The sequence below is a fragment of the Cyrtonyx montezumae genome, unplaced genomic scaffold (genome assembly GCF_038088225.1).
Source record: "Cyrtonyx montezumae isolate F1298 unplaced genomic scaffold, pur_monq_1.0 scaffold_4, whole genome shotgun sequence".
NCBI lineage: Eukaryota > Metazoa > Chordata > Aves > Galliformes > Odontophoridae > Cyrtonyx > Cyrtonyx montezumae.
Genome location: NW_027072045.1, coordinates 18,966,015 through 18,993,952, shown reverse-complemented (window position 1 = coordinate 18,993,952; position 27,938 = coordinate 18,966,015). Strand labels below are relative to the sequence as shown.

The 27,938-nt window shown below is 58.7% G+C and overlaps 5 protein-coding genes across 8 annotated transcripts; 3 read left to right on the top strand and 2 right to left on the bottom strand.

Annotated features, from left to right (window-relative positions):
- Positions 1-394: 394 nt before the first annotated feature.
- On the bottom strand, positions 395-14,745 carry MMS19 (MMS19 homolog, cytosolic iron-sulfur assembly component). 2 transcript variants are annotated; one of them, XM_065746544.1, is made up of 31 exons: positions 14,586-14,745; positions 11,971-12,019; positions 11,094-11,194; positions 9,470-9,555; positions 9,038-9,112; positions 8,410-8,479; positions 8,096-8,224; positions 7,812-7,873; positions 7,486-7,572; positions 7,122-7,196; positions 6,733-6,810; positions 6,277-6,415; positions 5,697-5,851; positions 5,402-5,480; positions 5,011-5,136; positions 4,629-4,710; positions 4,209-4,306; positions 3,763-3,903; positions 3,441-3,596; positions 3,106-3,205; positions 2,650-2,752; positions 2,480-2,554; positions 2,217-2,343; positions 2,021-2,121; positions 1,893-1,949; positions 1,621-1,807; positions 1,424-1,506; positions 1,175-1,339; positions 1,033-1,092; positions 842-942; positions 395-767 (listed from the first exon to the last, which is right to left on the bottom strand). In XM_065746544.1, the coding sequence occupies exons 1-31, from the start codon at positions 14,671-14,673 to the stop codon at positions 740-742; spliced, it is 3,063 nt and encodes a 1,020-aa protein (XP_065602616.1). In that variant the 5' UTR covers positions 14,674-14,745; the 3' UTR covers positions 395-739. The 2 variants fall into 2 exon arrangements, with proteins under 2 accessions (XP_065602616.1, XP_065602617.1); XM_065746545.1 differs by lacking the exon at positions 5,011-5,136.
- Positions 14,746-14,968: 223 nt separating this feature from the next.
- On the top strand, positions 14,969-18,971 carry UBTD1 (ubiquitin domain containing 1). 2 transcript variants are annotated; one of them, XM_065746573.1, is made up of 3 exons: positions 14,969-15,182; positions 17,945-18,172; positions 18,263-18,971. In XM_065746573.1, exons 1-3 carry the CDS (start codon positions 15,116-15,118, stop codon positions 18,646-18,648), a joined length of 681 nt encoding a protein of 226 aa, XP_065602645.1. In that variant the 5' UTR covers positions 14,969-15,115; the 3' UTR covers positions 18,649-18,971. The 2 variants fall into 2 exon arrangements, with proteins under 2 accessions (XP_065602645.1, XP_065602647.1); XM_065746575.1 differs by lacking the exon at positions 14,969-15,182 and adding an exon at positions 15,941-16,004.
- Positions 18,972-19,382: 411 nt separating this feature from the next.
- On the top strand, positions 19,383-21,856 carry ANKRD2 (ankyrin repeat domain 2). The gene is made up of 9 exons (XM_065746563.1): positions 19,383-20,004; positions 20,175-20,288; positions 20,365-20,526; positions 20,645-20,752; positions 20,836-20,934; positions 21,110-21,208; positions 21,332-21,430; positions 21,512-21,610; positions 21,680-21,856. The coding sequence occupies exons 1-9, from the start codon at positions 19,885-19,887 to the stop codon at positions 21,782-21,784; spliced, it is 1,005 nt and encodes a 334-aa protein (XP_065602635.1). The 5' UTR covers positions 19,383-19,884; the 3' UTR covers positions 21,785-21,856.
- Positions 21,857-22,105: 249 nt separating this feature from the next.
- HOGA1 (4-hydroxy-2-oxoglutarate aldolase 1) lies at positions 22,106-25,079 on the top strand. Its single transcript, XM_065746564.1, has 7 exons — positions 22,106-22,833; positions 23,117-23,245; positions 23,319-23,446; positions 23,553-23,687; positions 23,835-23,931; positions 24,059-24,192; positions 24,556-25,079. Exons 1-7 carry the CDS (start codon positions 22,626-22,628, stop codon positions 24,703-24,705), a joined length of 981 nt encoding a protein of 326 aa, XP_065602636.1. The 5' UTR covers positions 22,106-22,625; the 3' UTR covers positions 24,706-25,079.
- A 731-nt stretch (positions 25,080-25,810) lies between these two features.
- On the bottom strand, positions 25,811-27,881 carry MORN4 (MORN repeat containing 4). Of its 2 annotated transcripts, none has more exons than XM_065746577.1 (5): positions 27,861-27,881; positions 27,117-27,213; positions 26,841-26,955; positions 26,622-26,731; positions 25,811-26,392 (listed from the first exon to the last, which is right to left on the bottom strand). In XM_065746577.1, the coding sequence occupies exons 2-5, from the start codon at positions 27,181-27,183 to the stop codon at positions 26,244-26,246; spliced, it is 441 nt and encodes a 146-aa protein (XP_065602649.1). In that variant the 5' UTR covers positions 27,184-27,213; positions 27,861-27,881; the 3' UTR covers positions 25,811-26,243. The 2 variants fall into 2 exon arrangements, with proteins under 2 accessions (XP_065602649.1, XP_065602648.1); XM_065746576.1 differs by lacking the exon at positions 27,861-27,881 and adding an exon at positions 27,538-27,672.
- Positions 27,882-27,938: the final 57 nt, after the last annotated feature.

Here is a 27,938-nt window from a genome sequence, read left to right as displayed (position 1 = left end):
CTGGTTGCCTGCTCTATCAACGCCTCAGTGGCTGCAGGCAGCCCTGGCAAGGGGGGCAAAGCTACTGCTCCCCAGGCTGGATGAAGGTACTGTCCTCACTACGCACCAGTGTGGGCCAGGACAAGGCTTGGTGTGGCTCTTGGGCAGGGGGCAGAGGATGCCCTATGTACCTGCAAAGCCTTCCCCAGGGAGACTTTTTAAGAGCATCCAATAAAGGTGTTTCGTGTTGTTTTTTTTTTTTAAAGAGTGCTTGTCTCTTTCCTGTGGTGGGGGACACAGCTGGCTGAGGGCAGAGGGAGGCCTATGATTCCAGCTTGCAAGGAGGATTAAGCACCTGCATCCAGCCCCTTCAGCTGTGTGACATAGCACAGGCACCGTTGTCCCAGCCTGGGCTGCACTGAGACCCCACGTGGCATTATCAAAACAGAAAAGTTTATTCCTCTCACACATGGGCTGCTGCACACAGCGCCTGCGTGCACAAGCCTGCCCTTGCAGTCCACATGTGGCAAACATATCCCTCAGTGTCCCTGGCTACAGGCAAGCCACAAGCAGCACAGCTCCTTCCCTCTGCTAGGTGCAGGAGGGCCAGGAAGCAGCCGCAGGGAGATGCTGCCTGCCTTCCCCCATTCTCCAGCCCCAGTGCTCCAGGCAGTACCAGGCTCCAAGGGAAGCTGGGTCTGCAGCGTTGACAGGGTCCCGGTCAGATTGTCAGTAAGCACGGGGAGGGGACGCAGGGTGCTCACCTGCCCGGGCTCCCCACCAGGAACCTGTGGAGACAAAGACTACCATCAGTCATGTCCTAAGCTCACCAGCTCGCCCCCAGCTCCAGCCTCGCACTCACCATTCCCCTCGTGCTGCTACTGCCTCCTTCCGCACCAGCCTCTTCTTGTCATCCAAAGGCTTGGCCAGTGCCCGGATAACTCGGGCCTTGTGTGGGAGCAGCTGGGGGACAACCATTGCTCTCAGTAACGGCCCCAGGGCTGAGTCCTCCTGGCATTTACACAGGCAGGGGCAGGAAGCAGAAGCACTTACCACCATTGTGGGCAGGCTGGTGAGTGCGTGGGCACAACGCAGGGCAGCGATGCGGACAGCCTGAAACAGACACGAGTGAGGGATGGAAGGGGCAGGGACACAGGTGAGGGGCAAATGGTGCAGAGGAGAGGGGTGCACACACCATGGCAGGGCTGGTGGTGAGGCTGAGGAACTTGGTGACCAGTGTGTCGATGTGACGGCTCATGATCTGGGGGGCTTCGAGCAGCAGCGGCTGGAGGCAGCTCAGGGTGGAGAGCTGCACCACACGGTCTGAGCAGGACAAGGCCTCAAGCAGGAGGGAGAGCAGCTGTGGGCGGAGAAGACACGTTTAAGAACAACCCTGCTGTGCAGCCTGCCCTGCTGCAGTCCTCGTGCTGAGGCTAGCTCTCACCGTGGGCAATTCTGTCACCAGCACAGGCTTGGGAAGGTGGTTGAGCACATGCGATAGACCCTTCAGGTAATTGGCCTTCACATCTGTGGCAGGCAGAGATGGTTACAAGTAGTACAAGGAAGGAGTGGACGCTGGCTCAGATCCCCAGGGGTAAGGGGACACAGGGTGGTGAGGCCAGGCTGGGGCCAGCTGCTCACCGGCACCAGCCCCGTGGAAGCCTTGCACCAGCTTGGGCACGTTGTCAGTGAAGAAGCGCTGGCGGAACATGATGCGCACGTCGGCGTGGCAGCCCTTGTGCAGCACATCCGGGGACTCAGCCATGAGCAGGGAGAAGCCATCGGCCGCAGCAGGGCCCAGCTCCATGTCACTCAGCAGGCCCAGCAACTGCAAGGGAGAGAGCATTTTTTCAGATGCCAGAGCAACTTGGGCTACTGACCAAGAGCAGGGGGAGTGCCTCACTGCTGCCTACCTTGTCTGTCAGATAGGAGCTCAGGGGGTGGTAGCGCAGCACCAGGGCTTTGGTCACCTGTGCAGGCAGAGCAGTCAGCACCACGCAGCTCCTGGGGCTCTCCCCTCCCACCCACAGACATGCCTTACCCAGAGCAGCAGGGTGAGTGCCTGCATTCGGTGAGGGCCTTCTGCAAGGCCAAGCTCCATCCTGTTCACTGCAAGCTGCAGGACCTCATCCAGCTGCTGGCCTGGGAACACAGAAGGGGAAGGCTGAGCTATTTCCTTGCCAGTCCTGTCCAGTGACCCTCCCCCCCACGCCCCCCAACCTGCCCAACCCCCTTACCTGCTGGGTGCTTGTTCACCAGCCCTGCAAAGCACTTGGAAGCTGTGGTGGCAGTGAAGGGACAGTTGCAGGAACAGCTCAGTGAAAGCAGTTCCCGGAGTAACTGTTCCTGCTGAGGAATTACCACCTAAGAGAAACAGGAAGTGTGTTACAAACTAGGTTCACAGCTACTCCCTTCCTCTGCCCATGGAGATTGCTATGGATCTGGACAGGACAGTGCTCAGCCAAGGCCCTTTCTACCCTTCTCCTCCTCACCAACTTACATTGTGGGGTAAGGAACAGACAAAGGCCATGAGGAGGGCAACTAGGCGTCTCTGTGGCTCCAAGCACTCCCCATCCTGTGGGGGAAGAACAGCACCCACATCACCATGATCCTTGCTGGCAGCCTGTGCCAACATCCTCAGTCTTTGCCCCATTAAAACACCCCACACACCTCGAAGGGCTGGAAGGAGCAAGGAAAACTGTTTTGGGGCAGAAAGGAGACCTCTCCATCCAGGAAGAGGGGCACCACATGAGATACACTCTGGGCAGCCAGCCTAAGAGAAAGGAAACATCACAATTTTCACTCAGAGGGTGGCGATGCAACTGCAAGAGGTTGCCCAGGGAGGTTGCAGAAGCCCCATCCCTGGAGGCATTCAAGGCCAGGCTGGATGTGGCTCTGGGCAGACTAGTCTAGTGGCTGGCAACTCCGCACACACCAGGTGGGTTGAAACTTGATAATCCTTGTGTGGTCCTTTTCAACCCAAGCCATTCTATGATTCTACGAATATGCTGCTCTGGGAGTGTTACCAGAGAATTCCTGAGTACCTCCTCTGTGGGGCAGCAGAGGGGAAAACAGCCTGCCCTTCCCCATGAAGCAATGTCCAGCATCAAACACAGCATTACTCACTCAGGGCTAAGGTGAGTGGTGGCAGCACTGATAACAGGGACCATGGCAGTCAGCACCTCCTCCTCCAGCAGCGCCTTGCTTACCAGTGGGTGGGTGCTCTCTGCAGAGAGTGGGTGAAAAGGGACATGGTGGAGGCTGCTGCCACCGCCCAGAGGCAGGCACAGCTCCTTGATCCACACTGGTCATGGAGCACTGCCGCTCTGCCTCTGGCCAGGGGTCCGCAGTGCCCGCCTCTGCCGTTGGGTGGCAGCATCAGCGTTCTTTGCTGGACCAGGGAGCCCACGAAGCACAGAGCACAGCTGTCCTTCCCTCTCTTGCTCGAGCTGCACACTTACCTTGTGTGGCAGCCTGCACGGCCATAGCCAGCAGACATGGCACCACTGCCTGGTGGTAGTACCAGCAGCCCTCTGCGTCCTGCTGGCACTGCAGTGCCACGCGGTGCAGGCTCTGGCACACAGACACCATGTCTTGGGCATTCCCGGCCTCGCTCCCTGCAGGGCACACAGCATCACATCAAGCAGCCGATGCTCGCACCCCCATATCCATGCCAGCAATCAGGTGCGTGGCCCGCATTTACAGGGCACCAACACAGCCTTCCCCCTCTGCACCTCCTGCACAGTGGCACGGCATAGAGTTGCCTGCCACCAGCTGTGTTACCTTTCTGCATCTTCTGGAGGTGCTGCAGCAGGACAGGGACCGTTTCCCTCACAATGCTGGTGTGCGTGGACACAGCTGCCAGGGCCTGCAGGCAGCGCTGCTGCAGGGAATGGGGATGCCTGGAGCCCTCCTCCTTCCTCTCTGAAGAGGATACACACCTCAGAAGAAGGTTGTTGGGATGGCTCTCGCCCCCCTACAGTGCTCTGCTTGAATTGTAGCAACACGGAAGGACCAGCTCAAGCCAAGTCCAAGGCACCCCACCCAGTCTGTGACTGGGCAGCTCAAGGGCAGTCCCAGCTGTGCAGTCTGTGTTTGATCCCCAAACACAGCCTCCTCAGTGCCAGTAACACAGCACGTATGCTAGGAATTCCCCAACAAGGAGAACCATATGGCTGGTTTCACCCCAGTTCCAGAAGTTAATCCCTTTCCAAGGCTGCCAGCCCTACCTGACTGCAGCTCCTCTCCGAGCCTGGGTACCATGCGCCCAGAGAAAACTTTGGGGTAGACAGGGGCCAGAGATCCAGCTGCTTCCATCGCTGCTTCACTGTCAGGAGGGAAGAGCACAGGAGGGGCAATGTAAGCAATGCAAACTCTGGGCTGTTTGTGCACCAGCTGCAAAGATCTGAGCCAGAATGTACCTCCAGAAGCCCATTTCTCAGGATTCTGCCTTTTTCACCCCATTGGCAGTACAGAGTCCCTTGCATTGACAGACTCATACATTCTAATTCCCATCTCAGAAACCACGTGGATTACCCCTTTGCTTTTACACCCAGTTATATTTCGCCTCCACCTGGACTAAACCCCTTCCTGTAGGGGTCAAGTTTTATTCCTCTTCCCAGAGTGTGAAGTGTCAGCCCAGCACTCACCTGCTCTGGGAATCTTCCTCATGCAGCGTCAGACGGACAAGATGATCTACAACCAGCTCCAGGTCAGAGTGAGACAGAAAGCCTGGAACAAGAGCCATAGTAGAGTAATGCCCTTGGCTAAAGACTAAGATCCTGATATTCTGGTCAGCATCCTTCCCCCTTCTTGTCCAGGCTATTAGCAATGCAGCAGCACACAAACTCCAGAGACACAAGGCACCCAGCATAAGCAGGCAAGATAAATCAAGTGTTCCCAGAGCTCATGGAAGGGCTACGAAGTGCTGCCACTCCTCCTGTGCACATACATGCAGCACAGGCAGCTGACAACAGCTCCAGAGCAGGGCAACACCTCCCTCTGCCTCCCCCAGGGATGTGAGCCACCAACCTTTCAGAGAGCCTAGGACAGTTAGTGCCCTGATCCCGACCAGCTGCAGCTGCACACTGGGATCTGTGAGTGCTGAAAACACCACAGAGCAAACCGGCTCTCGGAGCGACAGCAGAGCACTCTCATCTGGAAACAAAAGCATGGAGTCACAGCCTGCATCTGGCCGTCACAGCACAGCCACCACCGCAGCGCCAGACAGACACCTTCCGAGGCCCTGCCAGTTCACATCCAACCACATAAAACCCCTGGGGCAGGCTGAACATGTAGCTATCCAAGTCAGAGAGCTTTTCTTCCCAGTCAACATAAAGGAAAGTGAAGGTAATGCAGTGCCAAAAGCCCTCAGGGTCACACTTAAGGGAGTCTGGGTTCCTCCAGGACCAGCAAACCTCACCTTCTTCTACATGTCCCCACTTCTGCTGCAACTCCAGGAAACCCAGCAGCATTTCCAAGATTGTCCTTCTCTGGCTGCTCTGCAGGGATACAAAGGTGTAACCCAGCTCTCTGTGACTGCTACATCGCAGCCCAGTGCCACAAGGCGAGAGGGTTAATGGGGTGCCCACCCCACCCACAGCCAGGGAAGGACACCCACTTTGACTGATGCCCTCTTCCTCTCACCAAGCTAAACAGAGACACAGGGTGCCCTCAGCCCTGCCGCCAGTGAGGGTAGAACCCAGGGTGCCCCTCACCTGTGAATGCTTGTTGTACTGCTCCAGCAGCAGGGGAAGGATGCTGCAGGTGAGATAGTGGTAACTGCGGAGGGAGGCACTTGCTGCTGCCTGCAGAAGTTTGGCACTTGGCCACACCAGTTTCATGTCAGGCTCACACAGATGGTGCCTGCAATCTAAGATAGGCTGGGCATCAGCCACACCGGCAGAACTGCCTCTGCCTCACGTGCAGGGCACAGCTGATCTCTGGACTGGGATGTGCTGCGGGGACACAGCTCTGAGCTGCAGTGCAGCCTTCTAGGTAGAGCTGCTGCCCCCAGCTCCAGGCACACAGCAAAGCTTTGGCTGTCCCAGCCCATGCAGAGAGGGAAGCAACTCCATTCAATTTGTATTTCACTACTGTATCCTCTTCTCCTCCCACCTACCACCCAATACTCCCCCCTCAGAGAATCCAACAGCAGCTATAAAAGCCAGAAATAGAAGAAACAGGCTTCAAGGAGAACATGAGCACAGACCACCTCCTTTGGCTAGGATGCTTGCAGGTCTGGGAGTGCCAACAGGTCAGGCTGCTCAGGGAAGGGCAGGTCTCCCTGGCAGCTACCTTGCAGAATGCTGCTAAGGAAGGAGTCCAGCAGGTCCTCGGCATCTGAGCTGAGCACAGAACGGGAGAGACAAGCAGAAAGGGCGTGCAATGCAGAGAGGCACTCTGCCTCGACCTTCTCACTCGCTGTCTGGAACACCTGCGGGAGATGCCATGGGGTAAGCTAAGCCATGTGCTGACCCCAACCACAGCCTTCACATTTCCAGCATGGGCTGAAGGGGCTCAGGCTCCAGTATATCTTCCTGTGTGCCTCGAACAAGCAGACCCTACAAGCTCCACAGACACACTGGTAGAGATAACCTGTCCCCCCTTCAACCCCACTTTTCATCTGGGCTATTCAAGGTCACAGGTGGGGGCTGGTGGAAGAAATGGGGCTCTACTAGTTTGGCTATGAACTCCTGCTCAGGAGGAGTCCAGCTGTGCTGGAACATTTGTTAGGGGCTCTGCAGTACTCACCTCCCTGCGCAGGGATGACCACAGGCTGGGGAGGAATTCCTGTAGTTCCTTCTGCCCATAGATGGCACAGCAAGCAGTCTGTAAAAAGGAGCCAGGAGGGAAAAATAAGAAATAAAATAAATTATAAAAAAAAAGTGCCAGTAGAACACAGAGCAAGGATGCTGCCCACCCTGGCAGGCTCAAGGTGAACTGCGTGAACCACTCAAAGAAGAGAGGACAGAGTCTAACTAGGATCCTATGCAGGCCTAACTAGGATCCTGGAAATTGTAAAACAGGCTCTGCAAGGGAGAGTCTTTGGCTGCCAGATACAGGCGAGGAGCTTGGAGGTGGCTGGTTACTACTAGCACTGTCCAGCTGCAGGCAGAAGGGAGTGGTGGATCCTTCCTTACCAGAGTCTGCAGGGAGTCAAGTTTGGCACTTTGCAGGTCTGAATCCATCTTCTCAATGAGGAGAGGGAGCAGGAACTGCAGAAAGAGATTGTTAAGACTCATCCTGCCCTTTGTACCGCATTGTCCACATCCCTGCAGGGCTGTAAGCTCAGCCTTTGCCAGGAGAGGCAGAGAAAAACATGCAACAAGGAGCAACCTCCACACTTCCAGCCCCAGGGACAGGGGGAACACAAGGAGTACCAGGACACAAGGGATCCCCTGGTGCAGGCTTCTGCTCCCAGTTGTTTACTTCCTGCAGAGCTGCACTAGGAGTTGCAGTATTACAAAACACAGCCTGTGCTCAAGAACCTAAATTGCTACCTACCTCAGCAAACTGTGGTGTGGAGGCTAGTACAGCCCGGAGGCTAAGGATCAGATCTTCTCTCTGGATGCCGTGTGGGTCATTGGGAGGCTGGAGAGGAAGTACAAAGAGCAGGTCATGAAACACCCCAGATCAGCAGTCAGCTGAGTCTGCATCACCTCTTATCCAGCAAGGCACTAGCAATGTCAGTCTCCACAGCCAGTCTAACAGCACAACAGTACCCAGGCTAAGACTCTTGCCCACTCTCTCCTTCCATTCCCTGGAGGAAATGGAAAACCCTGAGAAAGCACCAGAAAGAACAGGCTATAGCATGCAGCAGACTCACTCACTGGAGTAAAATCAATAGGGAAGTAGCAGGATGTCACTTCAAACAGCTCCTCCACAAAGGGACCTACAAGGAGAAAATGAAGAGGGTGATCAGAGATGCTGAGTAAGTGGGACACAGCTGCCAAGCCTAGCATCTGTGACAGGCTGGCTCTACAGTCACTTCCTAAGTCATTTCAAACACAACCCAGTCCTGCTCATACCCCAAGGGCCATCCCTCCAACAGCTCAAGATAAAAAAAAAAAAAAAGAGCAATGCCCCCCATTCAGCACAGCAGACACAGGCTTACCCAGGGCATAGTTCTTGACAATGAGATCACGCACAATCTGGAAGGCCACCATCAGGTTGCGGGGATCTTTCTCACCATCCATCACCTGGATGAAGCCGAAGGTAAAGTCGGCACCCAGGCCCTTCAGCTCTGCAGGAAGAAGGTGCAGAACAATCAAGTTCACCAACACTGCATGAAATCAGCTCTGTTTCCCCAGCCCCACAGCTCTTTCCAGCTTTCTCCAGGCAGTGCCACAGAGCCCTCTGAGCAGCAGAAAGCAAGCTACCTTCCTAGCCCTAACAACCTCAGAGTGGTTCTGGCATCTGTGCTCTCACCTTCTTCCCTGGTGGCCATGAAGTTGGTGATGATGCTGTAGACTGTGTAGCGGTCCTGCTGCAGCAGCGACTGGAAGGAAAAGCAGAGGAATCAAAACAAGCCTCCAATACATGGCAGCATTACTACCCCACCATGCAGGAGCATGCACGTGCCCTTGACAAGCAGGCAGGACCCCTCAACAGCTCCATTGCTGCTTTCTGGCACGTAGATCCCATTTACCACATGAAGAGTGTACACATGGCTCATGCAATTGCACCTGAACATGACTGACTGCATTCAGCACTGAATGAATACACTATTACGATCACACCTGGGCCACACATGCTGCCCAAGGCCTTCCAAAATAAACAGTCATAAAACAGAGAAGAGTTTGGGAACTAGGGCCACTTAAACAGTCTGGAGAACAGAGCAAAGGAAATAATCTTCATCAGGCTGGCAGAAGAGAGGAACCTCATCTGTCTTCTGCCTCTTGCTCTGCAGTGAGCCATGCTGGCTCTGAGTTCTGCAGGAATACTGCATTGCTGCTGAAGGATGCGCTACACTGCACTGGTGCAGAATGCTGGCAGACCTTCCTCAGTCACAGAGAATATGAAACAGAGATAGGAGGATGGAAATTACACTGCTCACCTGCACATGCACCTCCTGGAAGATGGCTTTGAGCACAGAAACTGCTAGCCCTGGGGCCAACACTTCACACATACTCTGGGAATAGGAAGAGAAAAGCAATAGGAATGATGACTGTACAGCAATCACCTGCAGGATTCTCTCCAGGGGGAGCTTGTCACCCCACAGACACATCAGAAAAAGACACCTGTCATCAGTGCTGTCCCCAAGGGTAGCAAGAGAATCCTCAACCCAAAACGGCAGAAAGTCACGGCAGCCTCTACTCCCCTGCAGGGGGCACAGCAGGAGCACAAGGCAGGGCAATGCCGCAGAGCTGTAAGCCCAGCTGGGCTCTGCTCCACAAGCTGCTCCAACCCATAGCCTTGAATTGCATTTTCCACCCAGCATCACCCCTCCGCCATCCTCATGCTGGGAGCTGGGGAAGCATGAGCTCACCAGTGCACGGAGACCCTGGAGCACTGAGGGGATCACGAGGTGATGATCTTGCAGCCGGTTCTCATAAAACAGGACCAGGTGCAGCACTGTCAGAAACAGATACCAATATTTGTTAGCACCTGGAGTCACAGCTGCAGGATGAACAGTGAGAATGCACCATTCATCACCGTGAGAGAAACTGCCACCGCCGAGTGCACCCACCTAGCTCTCACAGCTTCCCCCTCCCATTACAGAGCAACCCACTGAGTCCGACTGCTGCAGGGCAGCACCCATTGCAGAAGCTCTGGTATTGGGGCTGCCTGAGAGGTGTTTGCCCTGGCCTGTCCAGACACGTGAGTGCAAACACAGGCAGGGAAGCAGCAGACGCCTGCTTGGCCAATGCTGCAGGATGTTGTGGGGTGGAGCAGGAGCCCTGGCTCCCCCACGCTCAGCTCCACAACACGTTCCCGACCCCTGAGTCATGGCCACGGGCGCCTGCACAGCCCAGCCTGGGGAGCGGCAGCAGGAAGCAGACTGGAAGAGCCGGCTGGCAGCATCCTGCACCCACAGCTGCTGCAGAAACTCACTCCCCGGGAGGCAGCCTGACGCAGTGCTTGAGAAATGGACTGCGTGAGGAGAGCCACGAAGGGAGATGGGCTGGATGGAACGGCTCTCCCCCTGGGGATTGTTCCTGACCACCCTACTCCAGAACTGTGAGTGACTCAGCTGTAAACCCAGCTCACTCCCCTGACTCTGCCAGACCTTCCCTCAAGACTTTCCACCTCCTCTAGTTCCTCTAGAACTGCCCCATCCCTACCACAGTCACACCTGACTCCAGCTACACCTGTAGCTCTGTGCACAGTCCAGCACAGCTGCCCTCAGCTCTGCTCAGTAACAGTATGAGACTTACATCATCAACATCAAACCAAGCACTTTCTGCATCCGCCCTTCCTTTTCATCACCTCATCTACTCAGCTCATCTACCTCAGCTACTTCCCCCTGGGTCCTACCAGCCTGCTGGCACAGGTTCAGCTGCCTACCAGCAAAGCTCCCATCCCGTGTCATTCCGGAAGCACTTATCGGGTTTCCTTGCTGCAAACCAGCTGCTTAGAGGCATATAACACAGCCAAACCTTCTTGCTTACACGTACAGGGAATATTCCTCTCTTACCCCAGCCCTATTCTCCACTCTCATCCTTATGCTGATCTCCCCTCCACCCCAGGCCACAGGGATCCCTCAGAGTTAACCTAGGTAGGCCTCAGGGCTGCAGCATGACTCGCTTTGTGAATGACGGTTTTCCTGCAATGAATCACCACCCAAGGATTCTGACATTCAGATATGTCCTCGAGGCTTCCCACGCAGTGCTGAGCATGCCTGGGTGCACAACACCCACACACTGCTGGGGGCACCAGCAGCACCCAGCCTCAGCACACTCAGGGAGTGACCTGAATTGTGCAGCGAGGGTGGCAAACAGGCTGCAATATGGGGCCCCACATCCTCCTTGGACTTTGACTCAAGAGACATATTCAAAGTTGCCATGGTGCTAAATCAATTCCCTTGCCAAATGCAGGTTAAACTCTTTTCAGGGCACAGGCTTGGCCCTCAACCTGCTCACAATCACTCCAGAGTTCATAGCAGCCCTTACCTTCCTTCTCCTGGAGCAAGGAGTGACACTCAAGCAGGACTTGGGACAGCAGTTGGATGCCTCGCCCTCGCATCCGGGGATCTGTGTTTTCCAGGCAGAACCTAGCCCACACATGGTATAAACCCAAGAGGCCTGATGTGAGCAGAGATACCCAAACACAAAGCATACCCCAAGCAAACACATTACAGATATGAATTAGAGCTGCTCTCCAGGCAGGGGGACAACAGCACAGTCCTGCCCAACAACCACACAGGGTAGATGACTCCTGCTGCCTTGACCACGCTGTTCACAAGCACCTGGCCTCACACAGCAATACATCCAAGGTAAGAGGCCTCTTCTCAAGTCAAACCAAGGAAATTGCTCTTGCACCATGCTTGGCAAACAAAAGTCAGGTTCCCAAGACCACAATGGATGAAAAAGGGCAAAAACTCCTAAAGGGAGACAGACAAAGCTGGAAAGAAATGAGGTTCCCCAAGTCCCAGCCCACCACAGCTAAGAGACGAAAGTAAAAGCTGAGCAGCGGTCAGTTCATGACACAGCAGTGCAACTGTGTGGTCAGGCAGCTCCTGCTAGGGAGTCTAAGCTGCAATGTGCTCTGTGGCTCACTGCAAGCCACAGCATCTTCCCTCAGTCCCGGCAGAGACTTATGGCCCTCTCCAGCTCTGCCCTTTCCGGAGGGCTCCTGTGCCCTGGGAGGGCAACGTGCAGTTAGCAGACAACGCACTTGCAATGTGTCTGTGTACCCAGTGGTGCTGAGGGCAGCTCGCACAGGACCAGCTGCCAGCATGCACGCTTTCCCTTCTCGCTGTCCCTTATTATGGGAATCTCCCCTGCAATAACCTTACACGATGTATAATGTATACACAGCTTTCCTTACCCCAGGGCTTCCACAAGCTGCAGAACAGTCCAGCTTCCATCTTTCACCCCTGGAGAAAAGAGATAAAGAGAGTAAACCAAAGAGACTCCCAAACTGTCACTGAGGCAGAGGACAGCTCCCCTGATGCTCCCTAGGGGACAAAAGAAATCATGCTCTTAACAAGCTGGTGGTTGAGCCCAGCAGCCCAGGCACTAATGAGCACTCAGCTTCCATCATCTCTACACTGAACAACACCTGCACAAACTCCCTCCAAGGCAGAGAGCACAGAAAAATATGGTTTTGTGGTTAAGAGTACAACACAATGCTGAGACTGCTGGAGTGTATTTGCAGCTCTGACTCAGGCACCCTGGCCAGGTTGCTTCACTCACCTCCTGCAACTGAACTGGGGGAAGAGTCACTCCCCAGGAGGCTTTGGTGAGGATCTACTGCATCCTACAAAAGCCACGGTGGAAGGGCAGCTTCTCTCCTCCTACTCCCATGGCCAGTGTGACACTCACCAAGTAAAACAGCTTTGTATACCTTTGGTCCCCAGGATTCACTGTTTTTGCACAGGAACACTCACCCTTCTGCCCTGCTGAGGGCTTGCATACACAATTGGTGGGGCACTCATCTATCAGAAAGCCTAAAGGTTTCCTCTGGGTCTGTTCCACGCTGTTGCCAACATGTACTGGCTCATCCTAAAGCAGTTAATTTCAGTATTAAGTTGTGCTGTTCATCAGAAAGAGGTCTCTGGGGTTGGAAGAAGGGATGACAACATTTTCTGACAGCAAGCAGCCCTGGCTCCAAAGACAGCAGTTCCAGTCCCACTTGGCACAGAAGAGAGTGAGATAGAACAAGCAAGGAAAGCCATGAGGAAGAAGGGTCTGGCTGGCTTCAGGATGGACAACCACAGGATAAAGAAGAGGTGCCTCGAGTGAAACCGTGAGCTGCTGGCACAGCTTCTTGCAGGAAAACAGAACTGTGGTAGCAAGCAGACACTGTGCTTGGGCACAAAGCAGAGTGTTCCCTCACACATCATTCAAGAGCACAGCTCCTGCAAGCTTGTGCCTCTGTCCTTCACCACAGTGCAAAAGGTCTGAGATACACTAGTCCCAGAGCTGAGCACTCAGTTGCTCTGAATTTTCAAAGCACGAATGCAGTATCTAGACAAAGCTGCTGGTGACCTCATCAACAGGAAAAAGCTGAAGAGTGATGTTCTGGCCACAAACAGCCACCCATGTTCTTGCAGCTATGAACCCCCAATCTCTGCTCCAGTGAGCTTGCTCAGCTCTCAGAGGTCTGCTCAATTTCACCGTGCATAAGGGAACCACACCACCCGAGCAGCACACAGAGCAGCAGCAGGACACAGCACAGCTGAAGTGCGAGTTCAGCTCCAGCAGGACCAGTTGTGCACCTTGAAACCCAGATTTCTCCCTTTACTCAAGTGAAGGGCTGCCTTTCTCCAATGGTGTTCCTGTAGTGTGAGGCTAAACAGAAGCAAGCAGTTTGCCCTAAGCTGTATTCTTACTTGAAATCCACCATCAGGCTTCCTTGACACCTCCCTTTCACATGCCATCCCTTCACATATAATTTCTGTATGCTTTTCCACTCTTTGTGTCTCCCTAGCTCCCTTAAAACGTGAGCACAGTAACTCCCAGTGAGCACGATGGATTTCTCTAACAGCATCATCCCTCTCTCCCCGTGTTTTAATAAGAACAGCCTTCTCTGATGCACACTGACCTATGTAGCCTCTGCTGCCTGTGACAGCACCAAGGTCCAGTTACACTTAATTTAGCATTCAGCAGAACACGAAAGAAGCTCAACGTGTTTCTTACAATAACTGCACAACAGGCCACGAGGTTAGTAAAAACCTCTCCTTTCACTCAAGGATACATGCTGTAATTTAATACTTTCTGGTGTATGACTCGATACAGGGTCAGAGAAACCAAAGGACGCCTACCAGACCCCCTTGCTTTCAAGGTAGGTTTGTCACAAGTGCCATATGGCTGATGAGAGACAGGGACAGCTCTTCTCTTTGAAGAGACAAAGCTTTCCCCAGGCATTTCTGTAACGTGACCACAGATGATAATAGCAGCTGTAAGTTTATCTTTCCCTGCCTCTATCTGCTCTCACCAATACTTTCCAAAATGCACCAAAGTCGTTGTCCACAAATGCACCATCCTTAGAAATCCACTTTCCAGAAGCTACGAAGTCCCTGATGTGCCAAAGTCACCAAACCGCTGCTCCAGGCAGAAATCACCCGTGGAAACCAAACGCCACTAGTCTTGCCAGGGAAACAGAAATCTTAGAAAGAACCCTCAGAGCGCAGGCCGCAGACCCAAGGGGCAGAGCTGCCAAGCACATGAGCCGTCTCCCAGAGCATCTCAGCAAGACTGAGGACCGCCCTACCACACGCAGCAGCTCCTGCTGTGCCCGTGCCCGCAGTGCCACGGCTTGCAGCCCCGCGCTCCCCTCAGCTCGTGCATCCCCACGTTCTCCAGCCCCGCTCTCCAGCCCGAACCAGCCCCATCCCAGGCCCCGACCCGCACCACGTGCCATCCCAGCACGCAGCCCCGCCCCGCGGCCCCACGCCCTGACGCCCTGCCCCACCGCCGTGCCCAGGCCCCGCCCGATACCTGCCGCCAGCTCCGCGGCGCGGCCGTCCTGCTGCCCGCTCACGAAGTCTCGGACGGAAGCAGCGAGTGCCTCAGCGCCCGCCGCCATGACACCCCGCTCCCAGGACAGCGACCGGCGCCGCTCCCGCCGTGCGCACGCGCAGCCCCGAGCGCCCGCAGCACATGCGCGCGGCCTCGTCGCCCCTTCCTCACCTCCTCCCCCCACCCCAGTCCATGGGAGGGCCGGCACCGCGGGGGGCGGGGCCAGCGCCGGGGTACGGCGGCTCGGGAGGGACAAAAGCGCTGGGCGGAGCGAGCGCGCGCACGTGGGCGGTGCTCCTCGCGGAGCGGCGGACGCGACGGGGCGGTCCATGCGCACCTGGGGGGGCGGGGCGCGACGAGGGCTGTCGTTGGCGGTGGGGCGGTTCGGGCGTTCACTGTCGGGTGGTGCGGTCGTACGGTGCGGGGCCCCGCGGTCGTGCTCAGCGTGGAGCCGGGCCGGCCCCATGCGGAGCCGCCCGCGCCGTCGCCGCCGCCGGTGAGCCCCCGCCATGGGCGGCTGCGTGGGGCGGCAGCGCCGGGAACGGCCCTCCGCCGGGAGTCCCCGTAAGAGAGCAGGTGAGCGGCGCCGGCGGTCGCGGGGCGTCCGGTTGCGGCATGCCTGGGCGGGGAGCTGTCCGCCCGGTACCGGGAGCTGTTCTCTCCTCAGCGGCGCTCAGCCGCCGCCGCACTCCGCTCCCGCTCGGTTCCCTGGGTCAGCCCCGGGGTGCTCCGCCTCTCCGCCTTGCCGGGGATTCCCCCGCTCCTTCCCCGTGCGCCCCGTCGGGGCTGCGCCGTGCCGGGCACCTGGGGCGAGCTGCGCGCATCCACGGCGCGACACCGAAGTGCCGCGGGTGTCTCTGCCGGCATTCCCTCATTGTGCTTCGCCAGCCCCTCGTGCCCCCAGCGTGTCCCTGTGGTGTCCCCGATGCGTCCCCATCACCGCATGCTCGAACCGGCCGAGGCAGGGGTGCGCTCCTGCTGTCGCAATTTGCCCCGTTGCTCTCCGGCGTTCCCCAGTGGGCCCCGCCAAGTGCCGGGCGGGAGGCACGGTGAGTCACACCCCGACAGCTGCACCCACACGGGGAGGAGCAGGAAGCGCCGTGCAGAGGGACCCCGACGGCCCTGGGCCGCTCCCGGGTGAGGACAGGCACGGAGCAGGCAGTGGAGTAGGATGCTCCTGGGTACCCAGAGGAGGGCTCGGATCCAGGTGCCCTGTGCTCCCTGTGTCCCCTCTGGCACTCCTTTCCCTAGGAACACAACATGAGGTGGGGGCTCTGAGCTGACACAGCTTCTGGGTAATGTTTGGGAACACCCAGGGGGTGACCCTGTGGGGTGCAGAGTGCTGGAAGTTGTCTGTCTGGGAGCAGCCCCGCTGAGAGCTGAGCTGTGCTGGAGCAGGTGAGCCAGGTTGGGCAAGCTGCCTGCGGGTCCCACTGGCTAGAGAGTGAGCACAGCTGGGCACCTCCTGACCCCCTGTGCTCCCTGAGGGCGTGGAGTTGCACAACGGGCTGGGAATAGAGCAACACGAGGTGATTAGAGGCTGGGTCCAGGCTGGGTGGCAGCAATAAATAGAAGAGGCTTAGCTCCTGCCTACCTGGACAGGGCTGCCAGTGGCTGTGAGATTGCAGTGGGGCCACAGCCCGTCCCTGCTCCCACAGACCAGGCTCCTGGCCACACTGCCAGCTTGGGTGCATGTCTGCAGCCCCTGGATCCCGCTTCCTTGCTGAGAGCACCAGCCCTCTTCCCTTTCCTGGAAGTGGAACTGGGGGATGGTGCCGGCTGGGAGCTGTGCTGTCTGAGTCCATCCCTAACTCTGTGGGACCTCCTTTCCCGGCAGTGCTATCTGCTGTGCCATCCTGTGCCTGCTCCCAGCAGCTGCACGGGGCCACAGGCACAGTCACTTCGGGCAGCAGAGGTGACAGCACCCTGATGGAGCTGTGGGACAGGAGACCTCCATGACCCTCTAATCCCCATGTGTCCTTGTCTGGCTCGATGCTGCAGAGAGACTGTACTGGAGTGTCCTACTCTTACTGGGACAGGGACATTCCCCCAGCCACTGTCCCTCTGCAGCTCGTGGTGGCCCAAAGACAGTGTGGTGGCCCACTTGCTGTGGCCGTGATGCTGGTGGCTCCCTCCTCTGCAATCCTCACTGTGTCAGTCAGGCTGGTGGTAGCTACTGTGCCCAGGGCAGGTGCTATCTCTGACCTTGCTCTGCTCTGCCACGCTGCAAATCCCTCCTGCCCAGCACCGTGACTGCTGAATCAACAGTGCTGGCTGCAGCCAGCTGCCCTCACTGCTCAGGGATGTGGTGCAGGCAGGATGCTGCCTTCCCCACCCTGCTTGGGACGCTCGGCTCCCAGCCCTCAGGGTGGTCATGTTCTGTGCCCTGGGCCGTGTGTCATATCCAGCCTCAGGAAAAGCCTTCTGGAGGACGTGACAGCCTGGAGCGGGCAGCAGTGGCTGTCCCCAGCAGTGGTGGCAGTCTTTAGTGGTGGCAGCACACGCAGGCAGGTGGCATACCCTTGCCCAGCAGGTCATGGCAGCACTCAGCATCCTTCCTGCCCCACCAGACTCCACTCACTCTGCACCCCTCAAGCATGTTGCCGGCTGGCTGCCCCACAGAGAGCAGTGGCAGGAAGGAGCTGTTGACACTCTTTGTCCCCAGCCCAGCTGGGACTGACAACAGCTCCTTCCTACCCCACGCTTCTGGCTCTGCTGTGAGGCTGGTGGCACGGGGCCATTCCCACAGGGCTGGGGCCTGCTGTGGGTGTTTCACAGCTTGGTGACACAGGTGTCCTCTGGTACAGCAAGGTACTGCCAGCCCAGGGACAAGCTTTTCCTGCCACCTGGCATGGCATCCAGCTGCAGCTGCAATGCAGGAAGCTGCTTGCAGTGCTGTGGGGCTGCTGTGGGGTCAGCAGGGCTTGGTGTGGCACAGTGCTGTTGCCTACTGCAGCACTGCCCTGGGATGGGGAGAGGAAGGAGAAGTCATGCCCCCCTCCTCACTGGGGCTGTGGCTCAGCCCTTGTAATCCCTTTCCCGCTCTGCTGCACCAGCTTATTTCCTGGCTAATTCCCCAAGCTATAAATACTGCTCTGCCTCAAAAGGCCCTGGGCCCTGCAGCCACCCCAGGCTGTCTCTGGTTCCCAGTCCCCATAGCGTGGGGGTGTTGACCGCTGCACCCCACTGGGATTCTGCTTCATTTCCTATGGCTGTGTTAGGAGCTGTTCCTTGGGCACCGCTGTGTGTGGCGTGGGGAAACCCTAATAGCTCATGGGTCCCTCTGCTGTATGGGGGGAATGAGAGGCCCCTATCTGAGCCTCCTTCTGCCCCCCCAGGCCGCAATGAACCTCTGAAGAAGGAGCGTCCCAAGTGGAAGAGTGACTACCCCATGACGGACGGGCAGCTGCGCAGCAAGCGGGATGAGTTCTGGGACACAGCGCCTGCCTTTGAGGGCCGCAAGGAGATTTGGGATGCCCTGAAGGCTGCAGCCTATGCTGTGGAGGCCAATGACCACAGCCTGGCCCAGGCCATCCTGGACGGAGCCAGCATCACCCTGCCCCACGGTGAGGGCCGGTGGTGGGAGGGATGCAGGAGCCGGGGTCCCCATTTGGGGATGCCCTGCAAGACTCTGTCACTCACCCCGCTGTCCGCAGGGTCGCTGACGGAGTGCTACGACGAGCTGGGCAACCGCTATCAGCTGCCTGTGTACTGCCTGGCACCGCCCGTCAACCTGATCCTGGAGCGGGGCGAGGAGGAGGTGGCCGAGCCGGCCGAACCGCTCCCCAACGCCCGGCGTGAGTTTGCCCTCAAGGTGCGCCTGTCCACCGGCAAGGACCTGCGGCTCAGTGCCAGCATGGCCGACACCATCGGGCAGCTGAAGAAGCAGCTGCAGGCGCAGGAGGGCATCGACCTGGCCTGGCAGCGATGGTTCTTCTCTGGCAAACTGCTCACTGACCGCACGCGGCTGCAGGAGACCAAGATCCAGAAGGATTTTGTGGTGCAAGTCATTGTCAACCAGCCACTGCCGCCCAGGAACTGAGCTCCGGTGGGAAGTGGGGAGGCCCCTTCCCACACCGAGGCCCGGTGGCACCTTGGGGATGTTCCGTGCCATGTCCCAGCCCTGCTGGGTTCATTGGGTCCCCTTCCCAGGGCTGTGGGCTGGGGACACGGGCACGTTTGCTGTGGAAGGTGTGAGACCAAATGTCTGCTGGAGGGCCCTGCCGTGGGGCTGCCCCTTGGGGAGAGGCTGTGACCCGCCGGCTGGGATCCTGCTGCCTCCGGCCAGGGGGCTACAGTACCGGGTGGAGATGTCCCCCCTTTGTACATAGTCTGTGTATTTATCAATAAAGCCTTTTCATCCTTCCTCCCTGCTGGGGCTGCCTGGGGACTGTCCCCTGGCTCATGTGCCCATCTGACTTCCGCTCCAGTGTCACCTGTCAGGGACAGCTGGACACAGGGGATCCCAGAGGTCTGAGCTCAGTTCCCCTTTACAGTCTTGGTCACCCCTGGCCACCTCCCCTCCCTCCCATCTCTGACACCCATGGGATACAGCAGCCAAGTGTGGACCTGGGCCCTACACGTGCCCAGGAGTGTGATGTGTCCTCATCTGTCCCTTCTCTGCTCAATCCCAGGGTGCATTAACTGTCCCGGCACGAGGTGCGCTGGCCTCATCTTACAAATAGGGAAAGCAAAGCCTGGAGTGGCTGAGCAATGTTCCTGGCAATGGGAACAGCTGCTGTCTCTGTCTGCTGGCCCTGCTGCCTGTGTGCATGCAGTAAGGAGACCAGGTGGCCATGGGGATGTTCTGGATGCTCCGAACCTGAGGTCATGCTCCAAAGCAGTATGGAGCCACCACGAGCATCCTGGCTGCCCAGGGTGGATGGCATGGACTCAGGACCCACTGGACTACCACATACCCTGGCACTGCTCCATCCAGGCTCTGGACCAGCTCTACAGGTTCTGCAAGCCTCAGGTCCCTGTGCTCAGTATGGGGGTCCCAGGCAGCCAGATGGGGAGGGGGCATGGGTTGCTTTAAGAGCATGCAGGAGGTGAGCCAGGGGCACCAGAAAGCAGCAGGGTGAGCTCATGGCAAAGCTGCCCCAGTCATGTGGAGCAGGCACAGCTGTTGGTGCCCTTGGGCAGTGGGACGGAGGGGCTGGAGGCATAAAGCCCCACCGCCAGCAGAGCTGCTGGGGCCAGGAACCCTGTGCCTGCAGTGAGGAGGATAGGCTGCGTCTTGTGAGGGCACCCCAGCAGGGCTGAACACCAGACAGACATGGAACTGGATGGGGAAAAGGGCAAGGAATTGGAGGTGGAACAGATCACAGAGCTGGATGTGGAAAAAGCCAAGGAGCTCATTGACCAGAAGCTGGCAGAAGAGGAGGAGGAGGAGAAGGTGGGTTCTTGACCATCCTTGGGGAGCTTGGAGGCTGAGGGCTACTGCGGCATCAAATTCCCAGCTGGAAGCACCCTGACAGCTGGCTACTGAGCAGAGCAGTTGGGCAAGTGAGAGTTCAGGGGCTTGGTGCCCACCCAGGACTCTGAAGCCTCCCTGTGTCTCCACAGAGACTGAAAGGTGATGGCCCACGGGAGCCACTGGCTGTGGAGCGGATGAGTACTCCAGAGCTGGAGGAGGAGAAACGCCAAGGCCCCCGGAACCGTGGCATTGAGGCCATCAAGGTGGGTGCTGCGCAGGGGAGTGGGATGCAGGAGGGCTCCCAGCTGGGGACCAACAGGGTGCTGCATGTCCCCACAGGGCCAGGATCGGGTGCGGAGGAGCTCAGTGGACCTGCGACGGGAGATCATTGACGTGGGGAGCATTCAGCGGCTCATCGAGCTTCGCAAGCAGCGCCGCAAGCGCAGGGAGGAGCGGGCGGCCACCCCAGAGCCCACCCCACCGCCAGAGCCCCAGGAGATTGTATGTGCAGGTTGCGGGAGGGGGGCTGCAGCAGCTGGGGATCCCTCCTGGAGAAGCAGGACACAGGGTGCCCCACTGTGCTCGTGCCCCAGACCTGCCCTGTCCTGTCCCGTCCCAGGAGGGTCCCGTAGAGCCAGAGGACTTCCTGAGAGCCGCCGTACAGGGCAAGATCCGTGTCATTGAGAAGTTTCTGGCGGATGGTGGCCCCCCAGACACGTGTGATGAGGTAGTGCAGTGCCCCTGGGATGGAGCTGCTCTGGGCTGGGGGTGTTGGAGCCAGCCACCAACGCCATACCTTGGCCCCTCCAGTTCCACCGTACGGCCCTGCACCGCTCCTCACTGGAGGGACACATGGACATCCTGCAGAAGCTGTTGGACAGCGGGGCCACTGTTGACTTCAGGGACCGGGTGAGGCTGAGTCCCTTCCCTTGCCTGAGACACTGGGCACAATATAGGGCTGGGGGGCCCTAAAGCAGAGCTAGGTTGTCTCTGGTGCAGTAGTGACCACGAGCCAAGCTCTGGCAGCTCAGCCTGGAGATTGGCTGGGTGGTGGCCCTGCTGGGACACAGCTCTGTGTGCCCAGCTGGACAGCACTGCCGTGCACTGGGCCTGCCGGGGGGGGAACCTGGACGCCGTGAAGCTGCTGCAGGACCGAGGGGCAGACCTCAACCTGAAGGACAAGGTGAGCCTGTGGATGCAGCTGCATCAGGGGCACTGGCAGGTCGCATGGAAACGGGGCTGTCCACGTGCTACGTTAGTGGAGAGGGGGTACTGATCCATTCCGGTGTCTGCTCCTCCCACCCAGCTGCTCAGCACCCCTCTCCATGTGGCCACCCGCACCGGGCACCTCGATATTGTGGAGCACCTCATCCACTGTGGGGTGGACATCAACTCCCCAGACAGGGTGAGTGCAACGCCCAAGAGAGCACTGTCCCCGTGTTCCCTTGGGGATGCGGTGCACAGAGCCAGGCTGTATCTCTCGCAGGAAGGTGACACAGCACTGCATGATGCCACACGGCTCAGCCGCTACAAGATCATCAAAATGCTGATCCTGCACGGGGCCGACATGATGGCCAGGAACATGGTGAGTGGCGTGAGATGTGCTTGTGCTGTTGTCTGCTGCACTGTTGCCAACCTCTATGTCCCCTCACAGGCTGGCAAGACCCCGACGGACCTGGTGCAGCAGTGGCAGGTAGACACGCGCCAGGCACTGGAGACCAAGGAGCAGCCGCAGGGGGAGACTGAGGTCCCAGCGTGATGGCACCAGGCAGGAACCAGCACTGGGTTTGGCTCCAAGGAGCAAGATCCTGCCAAGTCTCATCTGTGTCAATAAAACAGCTAAGAGGAGAATTTGGCTTCAGTGGGGTGCACTGGGGCTATGCCAGGGAGGTGGTGGGGTCAGGAGCTGGGTCATTGTGTCCTGACACCTAACACAGTGGTGTGGTGACATCATGGGGCCTCCGTGAGTGGTTTAGTGGCAGGGCTCCTTGTTGCGAGACATCCCAGCACTGTGTGCAGTGCTTCTCAGTCCCACCTGAGCACATACACTGAGAAAAACACCAATGAGGGGTGTTCCCTGAGCTGCACTGTGCTGGCACTGGGGTCAGCTGGGAAGCAGCAGCCATTCCCTTCCCAGGCAGCCACAGTACCCAGGCTGGGTGGTGGTTTCTTTTTCATTGCTTGATCCACCTGGAGAGGACACAACATCCACTCTGCAGGATGTCTCACTTCTGCTGAGCACAGAATCCAGTGCTCGCTGCCCACACATGCTCCCATTCACCTGTGTTTACAGGAGAACAATACCTAGAGCACATGAATCCTGCTTATAGCCCTGGGACTCCCTGCAGTGCCCATTCCCCTCCTTAACCCTACAAGTGCTGCATAACAGCTCTGTGTGTGAAAACAGAGAATTCACAGACAGTGCAGCCGGGGCTCATCTGGAGGAGTGCTGTCCTTCTTCAGTCTCCCAGAGAGCACTCAGCTGCTACCACCCCCATGTCACCCGCCCAGTGGGGCCGCAGCTCCTTCACGTGCCCTGTCAAACATTAACCCCTCTTGGCAAGGCAGGTGGCACAGGCTGGCTGCAGGACGCAGGCAGCATGGCGCTCAGCACCTGCCTCACCTCGGCACTGCGGCCAGCACTGGCAGCACTGTGCCGGGGGCTCAGCACTCCCTCGGGGCCACAGCCCAAGCTCGACCTCAGGGGCATCTTCCCACCCCTCACCACCCCCTTCTCACCCATACAGGAGGTGGACTTTGGCCAGCTGGAGGGGAACTTGCGCCGCTATGCCAGCATCCCCTTCCGAGGTAAGTGCTGCTGCCAGCCAGGGCCTCATCCAGACTGGCCATGAATGCTGCCATGGATGGGTCACCTACAGCTCCTCTGGGCAGCCTGTCTCTGCAGGAGATGTGCTTCAGACCTCTGAACATCCATTCAGAGCTACTCTTTGCCCCTATACTCATAATTGCACCCACCCTCTGCGTGCCACAGCATAGGATGCACGTCCACTGACAAGGATGTATGGTGGGAGGACAGGGGCTGCAGGAAGAGGCTGACAACAGGAATGCCCTCACCATTCTTACATTTCAGGGTTGGTGGTGCTGGGCTCCAGTGGGGAGTACCCCTTCTTGGCACCCCAAGAGCGGCTGGAGCTGGTGAGCCGTGTGCGCCATGCTTTGCCCAGGGACCGCCTGCTACTGGCAGGCTCAGGCTGCGAATGTGAGTGTGAGCTCGGGGAACATAGAGGCCATGTCCCCGTGGGGTGTCCCTCACCTTGCTGTCACTTCTCCAGCCACTCGGGCCACCATTGAGCTGACGGGCAGCGTGGCAGAGGCAGGGGCTGATGCTGCTCTGGTTGTGACGCCCTGCTACTACCGGGGAGCCATGAGCAGTGCTGCGCTGGTGAGGCACTACACCGAGGTGAGTTGTGCCCAATGCCCGCAGGCAGCCCCAGCTGGAGCAGCAGGATGGAGGACACATCCCACACGTCCCCACCCTGCCCTCAGCTTGGCCCTGCTGCCCACAGGTGGCCGAGGCATCCCCAATCCCCGTGGTACTCTACAGTGTGCCTGCCAACACTGGTCTGGAGCTGCCACTGGAGGCTGTGCTCACCCTGGCTCAGCACCCCAATATCATCGGCATCAAGGACAGCGGTGGGGATGTGAGTGACGAAGGGTTTTCCTGGGAGGGGAAATCCAGGGCTGGCCCCAGTTTCAGTGTCACAGCCCTTTCCTGAACCCCAGGGGTTTCACAAAACTCTGGGTAGGGACAGGGTGATACCCATGCCCTAGCACGTGTCTCTCCCCAGATCACTCGCCTAGGGCTGATTGTCCACAAGACACGGCAGGAGGATTTCCAGGTGCTGGCAGGGTCAGCTGGTTTCCTGCTGGCGAGCTATGCCATAGGTATGTGCTGCTGCTTCACCAGGGGCACATGGTGCTGGCATGGGGATACTGCAGGGAGGCAAGGGGCAAAGGTGCTGGCTGGATGCTGTGTGCTGAGCTCACTGCCAGTGTACCTCCATGCCCTCAGGTGCTGCTGGGGGGATCTGCGCCCTCGCCAACGTCCTGGGGGCCCCCCTGTGCCAGCTGGAGCACCTGTGCCGCCAGGGCAGCTGGCAGGAAGCCCACGAGCTGCAGCAGCGACTCATTGAGCCCAACACAGCGGTGAGTGGGCAGGACCCTGGGTCCTCTGTTGAGGGGACACCAAGGATGCAGGTTCCTGGGTGCTATAGGGGAGCACAGGTGGGCTGGGGGGACAGAACAGTTGCAGGAACTGAGCCCAGGCTGGAAGCAGCAGGTGGGAAATGCCAGCGCTTCTGTGCCAGGAACAGTGCGTGCCCTGGCGTAGGACACCTGCCTGACTGAGCATGAGGCTGGCAGGATATTTATAGGCAGTGATGGAGGAAGAGCTGCTCCTTCCCAGGGTCCCTGTCACACTGAGGTTGGCTCCTGCTATGCATCAGGGACACTCCTTGTGTGGGGCCCAGCCCTATCCCAATGAAAGCGGTGCATTGCTGTTTCCTGCAGGTCACTCGCCTGTTTGGCATCCCAGGGCTGAAGAAGGCCATGGACTTGTTTGGCTACTATGGGGGCCCCTGCCGCGCACCCCTGGCACCACTAAGCCCAGCCCAGGTGGAAGAGCTGAGATGCACCTTCAGCACCAATGGATGGTTGTGAGCCCCTGACCCAGCCCTGCTGCACAGGCAGCACTGTCTGCCCCTGCTCCTTTCTGCACCTGGAAGCTGGGGACCACTGGGAGCTGAGGATGTGTTGGAGATAGCAGTACATGGCCAGGAGGAAAACGCTTACCTCACTCCTTCCTGCTGGACAGGGATTGTGGAGGGAAAACCCAACACCCTAGCATGTCCCAAATTGGGCATGCACTGGCCAAAACAGACCCCTGGAATATGCACTCTGGACTCAGGCAGGAGCTTCCCATCCATGTGGGTGCCTGCCTGAGGTACTGCAGGGTCCCACCATCCCTCAGGGTGTGGATGCCCCATGCTGACCCAGCCACCCTCCAGAGCACTGTGAATAAACCTGCTGCCTCCCCTCCACATCTGCTTTCATGCCCATGCAAGCAGCCTTCTTCCTGGCCCTGTGGGCACAGGTCCCTGCTTCCCAGCAAGATGGACACAGCCCAGGCATTTGGCAACATGGTTTACTCAGCTGAGGCCCATACAGGCAGCAGCACAAGGCAGGGACACGGCAAGGCACGGGACTGGTGTGGGCACAACCTTCAGGGAGGGCACAGTTGGGCTGCAAGGGATGCCAGGACCCCGTGCCCTGGTAAGATGGACCATGCTGGGAGGAGAAGGCAGGTACACATGGGGAGAGATGAAGGATGCAAGTAGGGAGCAAGGTGGGGAGCTGCTCGCACCCTGCCTGCACCCTTGTCATGCCCTTTTCCCTGCCTGCCTAGCCCAGGCCTCCTGCACCAGACCTGACACCTCATGCTGCCTTGCCTCAGCCTCTAGCCCCAGTTTGGTCCGAACCTGCTTCTTGCTCATCATCACTGCTGCCTTCACCCAGCTCCTTCTGGACACAGCATGAATGGGTCAGGCCAAGTGTGCCCTGAACCCCATTAGTGGAGTTGTCCTCAAGGCAGCAAATGGGCTGGGCTGGCACAGTGATGAGGGAGACACAGTTGACTGCCCTTTCCGTGATCCTAAGAACATGGGGAATCATATCACCCTGGCACAGCCACTGAAACAGCACTGACGATACAGGCCATGGGGTGCCCACCCTATCTGGAGACCAGGGCTGGAGATGCGAGACATGATCCAGCCAGCTGCCCACTGCCTGCAGGCACAGGCACCCTAGGCAATGGGGCCAGGAGCCAGCCCCAACCCCTATCCTCTACTTGGTTCCAGCCACACCACCCCTCAGTCCCACTGATGGCTGCTCTGGTGGGGCTGGGGCCAGAGTGGAGGCTCCTGGTGGAGGGGGGAAGGCGGCAGTCAGAGGAAGGCACCATGGTGGCCCCACTAAGCATAGAGCCACCCAGGGGCACTTGGGTGAAGGGCACAGGGGTCTGTTCCCCCCACCAGCACAGTTTGGCAGGGAGATCTGCCCCATGCGGTGGAGGGACTCACGGTCCTGCCAAGGTTGGGTGGCTGGCGAAGGAACAGCTGGCAGTGCCACGGCCCTGGGCCAGCCAGTGCGCGGGGGGAGTCCCACTGCAGCGGGAAGGGGATGCGGGTGCCAGGGTGCCATCACGCTGTGAGGTTGTGAGCAGACTTGGAGGCAGTCTGTGCCCTCTGGATCACTGCCTGGCACTTCTCCCGCCGCAGCAGTTTGTTGTTCTCGAAGAAGCCCTCGTTGCGGGGCACCCCGTGAGAGCCATCAGGGAATGTCAGGAGACCTGGGAAGGGAAGGGATGGGAGTCACGGGGTAGGGAGCAGCAGACACTAGGGCCAGGCCTGGACAGATAGAGTAGGACACGCCAAAAGGGCAGAACAGCAGGGACAGGGGTGGGGCAGGATTTTGCTAAGCCGGGGCTGTGATGTGCTTTGGCGGGCACAAGGCACTGGCTACCCATCCTGCTGCTGCACCAGCACACCCCAAGCTAAGAGGAATCTTCAGGCACTCACCAAAGCCATACACACGTCCACCCTTGAACTCGCCCTCGAAGGTCATGCTGTCATAGCGGGTGAAAACGCCAACACCATTAAACTTGCCCTGCACAAACTCCCCCTCATACCTGCATGGGAGAGGGGACGTCAAGGGACAGGAAGTCTGAGAGCACACACGGCCAGGTACTCACACCAGACCATCTGTGCTGCGCTGAGGACACAGGGTGCTGCGCTCACCTGGAGCCATCGGCAAAGCTGAGCACGCCACAACCATGGAAGAGCCCATTCTCAAAGTGTCCCACGTAGGCAGTGCCATCAGCAAATGTCAGCTGGCCGATACCATGCCTACGTCCTAACAAGGGCAAAAGTAGGCAGTGTTGGATGGTGCAATGCCAGGGCCTGCCCACCGCAGCTCTGGATGGGGACGCCTAGGGCAGAGGAACTGCTCGGCCCCTGGACCATGCAAAGCCAGGAATCAGCTGAGCCACCCCACCCCAATCCGTCACATCTCACCTTCCTTCCACTCGCCGCGGTATTCCTCCCCGCTGGAGTAGGTGAAGGAGCCTTTGGTGAGGGTCATGGCAGCAGCCTTCGGAGCGCTGGGCAAAAACTGTGAAGGAGAGATGAGGGCTGGCGGCCGGGTGCGGGCAGCAGCACGGAGCCGCAGACGTGTGCAGCCTCGGCACGGCTCTAGGCACAGCGCTGACCCCGGACCCCGGCCCTGCTTCTGAAACCGCAGCCGCCAGGCTCAGGTTGCCGCCTGCCCCACCGGGGCAGCCACCTGAGCTGCAGGGGGTGGGGGGCCCGGGAAACGCGAGCGGGCAGCACCTGCGTAGGGGCTAGAGGGCTCGCGGGGCTCCAGCTCCACGCGGAGCCGCACGGGCATCCCCGGCTGCTGCTGTTGCGGGCAGAACAGCCCTGACCCCGCGCTCACCTGGCTCCGCACTCGTCGCCTACACCGCTCCTCCACTCCCCCACCGGGGACCCGCCGAGGGGTGGTGGCGGCGCGGCCACCTCCCCAGCCGGCACCCCACCCCGTCGGGCAGCGCCACACTACCGGCGTCCATTCCCGCCCGCCGTTGGCTGTCATCATGGAAACCGCTAGCAACGCGGCTTCTCATTGGTCAGTTCTGCTGCAGTGCCCTCGCCTGCCGCCATCTTTGTGTGGGGCAAAGCCCACACCCCCACCCTGCCGCCCCCCCAGCAGCCACATTTGTGCGGGGCACCGGGGCCTTCCCCGCGGCGGAGTCGACGGACCGGAGGAAGCCCGTGGCTTCTCCTCACCTCACACCACTCCTCCCGAGGCCTGCCCCGAGCACCGCCGTGGGATGGCAG

Bases quoted from the DNA above. Each gene is read 5' to 3' on its own strand.
- MMS19 (XM_065746544.1), bottom strand. From the start codon at position 14,673: ATGGCGGCGGGCGCTGAGGCACTCGCTGCTTCCGTCCGAGACTTCGTG. The intron at 5,852-6,276 runs GTAGCTGCCAGG...AGCCTATCTTAG, and splicing joins CCTTAGCAGCATTCTGCAAG to ATTGCAGGCACCATCTGTGT. The intron at 2,344-2,479 runs GTAAGTTGGTGA...TGTTTCTCTTAG, and splicing joins TCTGTTCCTTACCCCACAAT to GTGGTAATTCCTCAGCAGGA.
- UBTD1 (XM_065746573.1), top strand. From the start codon at position 15,116: ATGGGCGGCTGCGTGGGGCGGCAGCGCCGGGAACGGCCCTCCGCCGGG. The intron at 15,183-17,944 runs GTGAGCGGCGCC...CTGCCCCCCCAG, and splicing joins GAGTCCCCGTAAGAGAGCAG to GCCGCAATGAACCTCTGAAG. The intron at 18,173-18,262 runs GTGAGGGCCGGT...CGCTGTCCGCAG, and splicing joins CAGCATCACCCTGCCCCACG to GGTCGCTGACGGAGTGCTAC.
- ANKRD2 (XM_065746563.1), top strand. From the start codon at position 19,885: ATGGAACTGGATGGGGAAAAGGGCAAGGAATTGGAGGTGGAACAGATC. The intron at 20,527-20,644 runs GTATGTGCAGGT...GTCCCGTCCCAG, and splicing joins CGCCAGAGCCCCAGGAGATT to GAGGGTCCCGTAGAGCCAGA. The intron at 21,209-21,331 runs GTGAGCCTGTGG...CCTCCCACCCAG, and splicing joins ACCTCAACCTGAAGGACAAG to CTGCTCAGCACCCCTCTCCA.
- HOGA1 (XM_065746564.1), top strand. From the start codon at position 22,626: ATGGCGCTCAGCACCTGCCTCACCTCGGCACTGCGGCCAGCACTGGCA. The intron at 23,246-23,318 runs GTGAGTGTGAGC...TCACTTCTCCAG, and splicing joins GGCAGGCTCAGGCTGCGAAT to CCACTCGGGCCACCATTGAG. The intron at 23,447-23,552 runs GTGAGTTGTGCC...TGCTGCCCACAG, and splicing joins TGGTGAGGCACTACACCGAG to GTGGCCGAGGCATCCCCAAT.
- MORN4 (XM_065746577.1), bottom strand. From the start codon at position 27,183: ATGACCCTCACCAAAGGCTCCTTCACCTACTCCAGCGGGGAGGAATAC. The intron at 26,732-26,840 runs GTGAGCGCAGCA...TCTCCCATGCAG, and splicing joins AGCTTTGCCGATGGCTCCAG to GTATGAGGGGGAGTTTGTGC. The intron at 26,393-26,621 runs GTGAGTGCCTGA...TTCCCTTCCCAG, and splicing joins TGGACGTGTGTATGGCTTTG to GTCTCCTGACATTCCCTGAT.